Source organism: Pteropus vampyrus, unplaced genomic scaffold, assembly GCF_000151845.1.
Source record: "Pteropus vampyrus isolate Shadow unplaced genomic scaffold, Pvam_2.0 Scaffold677, whole genome shotgun sequence".
Taxonomy (NCBI): Eukaryota; Metazoa; Chordata; class Mammalia; order Chiroptera; family Pteropodidae; genus Pteropus; species Pteropus vampyrus.
The window spans coordinates 74,292-82,090 of NW_011889458.1; the positions used below are offsets into that span (position 1 = coordinate 74,292).

At 31.6% G+C, this 7,799-nt stretch overlaps 1 protein-coding gene across 1 annotated transcript; it reads left to right on the top strand.

Moving 5' to 3' along the window:
* Nucleotides 1-6,553: 6,553 nt before the first annotated feature.
* Nucleotides 6,554-7,537, top strand: LOC105309158 (olfactory receptor 4K2). Its single transcript, XM_011385255.1, has one exon. The coding sequence runs from the start codon at nt 6,584-6,586 to the stop codon at nt 7,535-7,537; it is 954 nt and encodes a 317-aa protein (XP_011383557.1). The 5' UTR covers nt 6,554-6,583.
* The last annotated feature ends 262 nt before the right edge of the window (nt 7,538-7,799 follow it).

A 7,799-nucleotide genomic window follows, 5' to 3' on the forward strand; every position in this document is an offset into this window, starting at 1 on the left:
AATGGAGAACAAAATTTGTAGCCTGACATAGAAAAAAAATATGCAACACTCCTTACCCTGATCAGCCAACCACATGCTATTGATTAGAATGAAATATGAACAACCCAACTTGGAAACTTCTTTTAACAGAATTGAGAGAGTGGGAGGAGAGATTTAAAATATTCAGAGAATCAAAAATAAACAAAGAATTCTAAAGTTATATTTTCACTAACATTATTTCATTAGTAGATCTCCCTAATGCCCATTAAACACATTGGTAAATTGAACTGAATGCATTTCATCACAAGAAACATATTTAATAGTATATCTTTCAACTCTACCAAATTCAGTAATTTTTCAATTTTAAACAAGTAACACATTGTATTTACAGTTATACAGATTCAATATACAGACATAGACTATTGAGTCAATATATTAATCTGTATATTTATTTCTTTATGATTTTAAACATTTGTTTATCATCTATCTATCTCTGTATATATGTATCTATCTATCTCTATCGATTTTAAATTTTACTTAAAACTGAGGACTGGAGTGTTGTGGTAACTTCTCAAAACCCAGTAACTAACTAGTAAGTGTTGTGGCTCAAACTTAAGTCTATTTGGCTCTTAACCATATTCACTTAGCACTTTGCCCTTCTGCATAATGCTACAGTCCATGGATCCTCAGCTGAAAGAATGGCCATATACAAAGATTCAATATAGAGAACTGTTTCTATATTATAATGATAGAGATACTGTATCTCTATCTTGCCATCCATCCATCCACCCATTCATTCACTTATTCAGCTATATGCTCACCCATTTACCTAATGATTAATTTATCTTTCTGTTCAACTCTTTAAAATATTTATTCATTAGCTATCTACATATACATCTGTCTTTATATAAATTCAAGCTAGTACAATGTTATACAATACTATGTAAACTTTGACAATGCCGTACAATTAGATAATTATTTGTGCTTATAATAGTTCACTTTTTTGCATTAAACATTTCTCTTATGTGTAGCTCTCAGAATGACAATGGTCTTGAAGATAACCTAGCCCTGTTCAAGTGGGGAAGAGAGAGAGCAAGACAGGAAGTATGAGAAAGAGAGCAAGAAAGAGAGGGAGAGAGGGAATATCTGGGTAATACAGCCTTCAAGAAATGGCTTTGTGATCGCTGAAGGAATATGCAATTATTTTGATGGTAACAAATGAGGCCAGAGACATGTCAATGAAGGAGAGATTGTACAACAGTAAGTGCATGGGAGAGTGCAGATGTGGCTCTGATAAGATGGTGAGCATGATAAGGAGGTTCCCCAGTACAATAGCTGCATAGACTATGGAGAAAAACAAGAAATAGAAGATCTGGAGTTCCCAAGAACTAGAGAGACCTATAATATAAATTCAGTTACAACTGACTATTATTATTCCAGGCCATTCACTCTGATTTCTGAAAGAACTCTGATATTTTCAAATGGAAGGAGAAATAGGATAAAATATAGATAAAATACAATGATCAAACTCAAAATGAGATTTTTTTTTTTTTTTTTTTGCATGAAATTTAGTAGCAGTCCACCACAAGAAAGTTCCCTGTCGTATCAATCTACTGCTCACATGGGTCAAATATCTCTCACGTGGTTTTTCCGGATGTCTTAATTGATTCGATTCAAGATTAATTCTTATGATTTAGCAATTTGCTTTTAAGTAAGATGCAAATCTTCACACACAAAAAAATTAAAATTAAACTGTTTGAATATTTACCAAGTTTGTGAAATAGTACTTTAAAAATTTCCCAGCTAGCTGCCAACAAGTTATTTGTCATGGATAAATAAAAACTTTTTTTTGGTCTTTAACAAAGTTATTGTGGTACAATTCACTTACAATAAAATTTGCCTATTTTAAGTGAATCAGCTCAGTGAGTTTTGAAAAATGTATGCAGTCACGTTAACACTATCACAATCAAGATATAGAATACCTTCATCCTCCTACCCCCAAAATTCCCTTCATCCTTTTGCAGTTAATATCCTCCTCCCACCTCCAGCCCCAAGAAATCAATGGTTTGCTTTCTTTCACTATATTTTTGCCTCATCTGGAATTCCATAGGAGTTAGATCATACAATATGTAGGCTATTGGTCTGTCTTCTTCCACTCAGCATATTGCTTTTGAAATTTATCCAGGTTGTTACATGTAATGGTAGTTCATCCCCTTTTATTTCTGAGTAATATTCCAAGGTAAGGATATTTCACAATTTGTTTACTCATGTACTAGTTGATGGACATTTGGGCTGTTTACAGTTTTTTACTATTATAAATAAAGCTGCTATGAAAAAGTGAGTAGACTTGGGTAAATGCCTTTTATTTTGATAAATATCTGTTAGGGAGTGTTATTTTTAACTTTAAGAGAATCTGACAAATTGTTTCAGAAGAGGCTATACCACTTTACCTTTTCACCAATAATGTATGAGAATTTCACATGCTCTCCAGCACTTGATATTATTAGCTTTTAAATTTTAGCCCTGTAGTATGTATACCATAGTATCTCATTTTTAATTTACATTTCACTAATAAGTATTGATGTTGAATATCTGTTCATGGGCTTACCTTTTTCATACCTCTTCTCTGGTTCAGTTTGTGTTCAAATCTTTTACACAGTTTTATTTTGGTATTTTGTCCTCTTAATATTGAGTTGTAAGAGTTCTTCATATAATCTGTATACAAGTCCTTTATCAGACATATATTGTGCAAACATTTTCTCCCAGTCTGCTTTTTCATTTCTTTAACACTATCTCTCAAAGAGCAAGTGTCTTTAATTTCAATGAAGTCCAATTTTTCCAAAATTTATTTTATGATTCATACTTTGTGTCGTAGCTAAAAAAAAAAAAAAAAAAAATCCTTGCCTAATCCAAGACCACACAGATTTTTCATGATACTTTCTTCTAGAAGTTCACAGCTTTAGCTTTTAAATTTTGAGTCTATGACACATTTCAGGTTAATTTTTTGGTATGAATTTGGATATTTTCCTTTATTTTATACTTTCTGGAACAATTTTTGTAGCATTGGACTATTTGGTATTTGAAGTTTTGTTAGAATTTCCCTGTGAACCACCCGGGCATAAAGAATTTATAGATTTGTTCCTTGGTAACATTCTCTATTTCTTCTATAGTTTATTTGAGCAATTGGAGCAATCAAAGCAATTTTGGCAAACTGATTTTCCTAGATAACTATTTCATCTAGATTTTCAAAATTAGTTGCATAAAGTTATTTAAATTAGCTCCATATACTTTTAAAATTTTCCTCCTTTTCAATAGTTGTTTCCCCTTGGTCAATTCTTATTTTGTATTTTTAGTAGGTCTCCTGCCCTTGATTAAGTTATTTAGTGAAATGAAATAGGACCCACCTCAAGGGGCAATGGTGAATTTTTAGAGATAGAACAGGGGTAAGAAGAGCAGTTCATAAATAACACTACTTCCTCAACTATATTTTATAAAGTTAAAAAAGTATTCTAAAATTATACCTGGCATAATTTAACGTCAACTATGAAAGTAGTTGTGTGCCTTTTACTATCACTAATTACAAATACGGTAGCCAAAAAGAAACTGGTCAAGAATGTAGTATCAACCAATGGAGAACTACCAAAGAAAAGCTGTATGTCTTTCATCCTAATTCAATTATTTAACACTTCTTTCTTTTTCTTTCCTTTTTTTTTTATTTCAGGACCTTTTCTATCTTCGATTTTCTGCAGTTTTACAATGATAATCCCAGATGTATAGTCTTTTGGTCATTTATCTTACTTGGTGTTCTCTGAGCTTTTTGGATTTGTAGTTTGGTGTTTGGCATCAGGAAAAGTAAGACATATCTAACTTCTTTCATATGGAATGTTTTCATATGAAAATAGGAACATGTTTTATTAGGATTAATAGGAACATGTTTTCCTTTTGCAGTGATATACATGTTCTGGAGCTAAATGGTAGTGATGGCTGCATAATGTTCTGAATGCACTAAATATCGCTAATAGTAAATTTTATGTTACCTGAGTTTTACCACAATAAAAAATAGTAAGAAGTGAAAAATATCCAAATATACAAAGAATAAAATGTGTCATCTCCTTCTCTATTCTCTCTCCCTGAGGTAACCGTTTAACAGCTTAGTCTGCTTTGTTATTGTTTGATTTTACAAAATTAAAATTATATAATACAGCTTACTTATTAATTTGCTTTCATTTAACAGTACATTGCAGACATGTTTTTTAATCAGTATATTCAAATCAAATTATTCTTTTTAGTACAGCTTCATTTTTATTAATGTGTGGATATTCTGTAACTTATAATTTCTTTACTGAAAGGTCATCTTATTTAAAAAAAATTTCCCACTGCTTACTTTGCTAAAATGAGTATCTTTGCACATAATTTCATTGAATGATGCTTTTGTTTCTACAAATTGATTCTAGAAAGCAAGATTTATGGGTCAAATGACATTGAGGAAAAGTATATTTTTAATTTTAGCAGTTATGTCCAGGTTTGGGGTGTTTGTTTTTAATACAGCAATCCATATATTCATCGACAGTAGAGAAGAATATCCCTTATTATTCTTTTCAATTTTGATCAATCTGATGGGCAAAATGGCATTGATTTTTATTATAAGGTGCAGTTCTCTGGCCATTAATGAGGTTAAATATATCTAATAGATTTATTTCTTATTAAGTATAATTTATTCTAATTATAATTAGTAGGTATAATTTATTAGGTTCTCTGGACAGATTTTGTGATATTCAACATTTTTCTTATAAATTTACAGTAATTCTTTATATATTAGAGATATAAAAATTTTTGTCACATGTATTGCAATATTTTCTTACCTATTATTTCCTTTTGATTTTGTATATGATTTTTTTCCTGCCAGGTCAAACCCATGACATTTCTCATGTAAGAACACTTTCTTGATTAATTAAGCACATTATAAATTTTTCTTTATCTAAAATCCAGTTCATTCATTATCTCTGAGAATTGGTTGAACACTTGATTTATTTGGCTGTATTTTTTTAAAACAATTGTTTTATTTGCGGGTGTTTAATAATCTCTAAAGAAACTACATATTACTTAAAGCAGAAGTGAATGTTTCTGGATTTTATTCTTCACTGCCTTTACAATAGGTTTAGATAACCAAGAGTGCTTTAATAAAATTTATTGATTTGGCATTCATGCTACCTTGTAAATTATGGCTTTCCCAACTTTGTTCCCTGAATCCCTCAGGTCCAGGTGAAACAATCATTTTAAATTCCCAAAGGACTCTTGAAATATTTTCCTGTTGTGAACCAGATAATACTATCTTTGTTGTTTAATAAATCCCATTGCAAGACTATTTCTTGGTCAATTCCCAGATCCCTACCACAACCATCTTATCTACAGCTGCAAACGACTAATGGTTCAACTAGGTCACTTATTTGTATTTAAAATTACCTTCTATTTACTCTCTGTCAGAGTCTACTTAACTCTCTGAATAAACTAAAAGCCTGATTCTGCTATAGATCTGGTAAGCAAAAGTGTTTTACTAATGATTTCTATTGAAAGATTTTAAATGTCTGTCCTTCCTACTTCCATCTCCTAACCCCCACTCCGTGGAGCTAAGATCAATAAAATGGTTTACATATGTTGGTATACATGAAGGGAGAATTCAAATAAGGGTGGGACTAAAGAGATTGATCTTGAATTCCTTCCAATACAAATTATGTGATATATCCTTTAGGACACAAGGTAAAATTTTAAGTCATAAAATTATAAATATTTGTAGGAGGAACAGATTTCTTTTAAAAAAAAAAAAAAAAAAGAAATTGAGAAGAAAAGGAATGTTATTCCCAGGGCTGTATGGCTGGCTCTGTTGTAATAAACTAGTTAATAAAACATTCTTCTTCTCCTGGATAAATATCAGCAAAACTATTTTTTTTTCTGTGTTTCTGATCAGTTTTGAACAGATAGCTTTTATCTGTGCACAGGTTAACAAGTCTTCTCTGTGAATTTATGAGTTCTGCTACTATTCATTGAAGTCTTTCTATAGTGTTGCTTAAAAGCCCACATCACTTCCTTATATGTGATATAATTTTTATATGTTCTTTCAGTAAGGATATTCTTATGAATGAATTCTAAATGACTAAATGTGTATTTAACATATTGTCAGCCCAGAGTAAGTGCTTTCTTAAAGTTAGCTATTATCTTTACCGTTATATAGACAAATGGATGGACAAATATGTACATAAATAGATTTGCTCAGGATGATATAATCTCAATTTGATTAATCATTAGTACCAGCAAAGAAAGTGTTATTTTCAACATCTATGACTTAAGTGGTATTGTACTACCATCCTTAATATTCTATAAATACCTTTCAAATCGGTATACCAATTAAGGTTGTAAAGATACGTTTTTATAGAAGAAACAAAATCTATGAAAGTGAATTCTTGAAAATTAAGCCTTTGCTTTAACAGAATTATACTTTCTCTTGATTTTTTTCCTCTTTCTTTCTTTCTTTCTTTCTTTCTTTCTTTCTTTCTTTCTTTCTTTTTTTTTTTTTTGGGATACAGGATTCTACCTATCACTCAGGACAATGGATGTGGCCAATAAATCTACTGTTTCTGAATTTGTTTTGCTGGGACTCTCTGATTCCTGGGAACTGCAGATGTTTTTCTTCGTGGTGTTTTCATTGTTTTATGTAGCTACAATAGTGGGTAATAGCCTCATAGTCATCACAGTTATAGCTGACTCTCACCTACACTCTCCTATGTATTTCCTGCTTACCAACCTTTCTATCATTGATATGTCTCTTGCTTCCTTTGCCACTCCTAAAATGATTACAGACTATCTCACTGGACAAAAAACTATCTCTTTTGATGGCTGCATCACTCAGATATTTTTTCTACACCTTTTTACTGGTACAGAGATAATTTTACTTATGGCTATGTCCTTTGATAGATATATTGCTATATGTAAGCCTCTTCGCTATGCTTCCATCATAAGTCCCCAGGTGTGTATTGCCCTTGTGGTTGTTTCCTGGGTTGTGGGAGTCATGCATTCAATGAGCCAGGTCGTCTTTGCTCTCACATTACCATTCTGTGGTCCCAATAATGTAGACAGCTTTTTCTGTGACCTTCCCGTGGTATTCCAGTTGGCTTGTGTTGATACTTATGTCCTAGGCCTCTTTATGATCTCAACGAGTGGCATAATTGCTTTGTCCTGTTTTATTCTTTTGTTTAATTCTTATGTTATTGTCCTGGTTACAATCAAGACTCATTCCTCAGGAGGATCATCTAAGGCTCTTTCTACCTGCACAGCTCATTTCATTGTTGTTTTCATGTTCTTTGGGCCATGCATATTCATTTATATGTGGCCACAAAGCAGTTTTCTAGTAGACAAGATCCTGTCTGTATTTTATACCATCTTTACTCCCATTATGAATCCAATAATCTATACTTTGAGGAATCAAGAAGTAAAGACAGCCATGAAGAAACTGAAAAATAGGCTTCTAAATTCCAGCAAGGCAACTCCTTTGCATTATTTTTAATTTTAATTTCTAGTTTTAACATCCTAGACATTAGGCACCACAGTTTTTGAGTACACAGCATAAGCTAAGGTTTATATATCTGGAGTTCTTATCAAATTGTAATTGTTAACATTTTTAGAAGTATAAGGTAAGTTCATTAAAACTATTCTCATACATATGTTTAAAATACATTTTAAATTTCAGAAAAGCAACTTGACAGAAGCAATTTCTTCCAGAAGCAAAGAATATCTATAAAAATGCCAAAAGTGACTGTTTCAGGAAG

What these genes read in the sequence shown, in the direction of transcription:
- LOC105309158 (XM_011385255.1), top strand. Translation starts at nt 6,584, where the DNA reads ATGGATGTGGCCAATAAATCTACTGTTTCTGAATTTGTTTTGCTGGGA.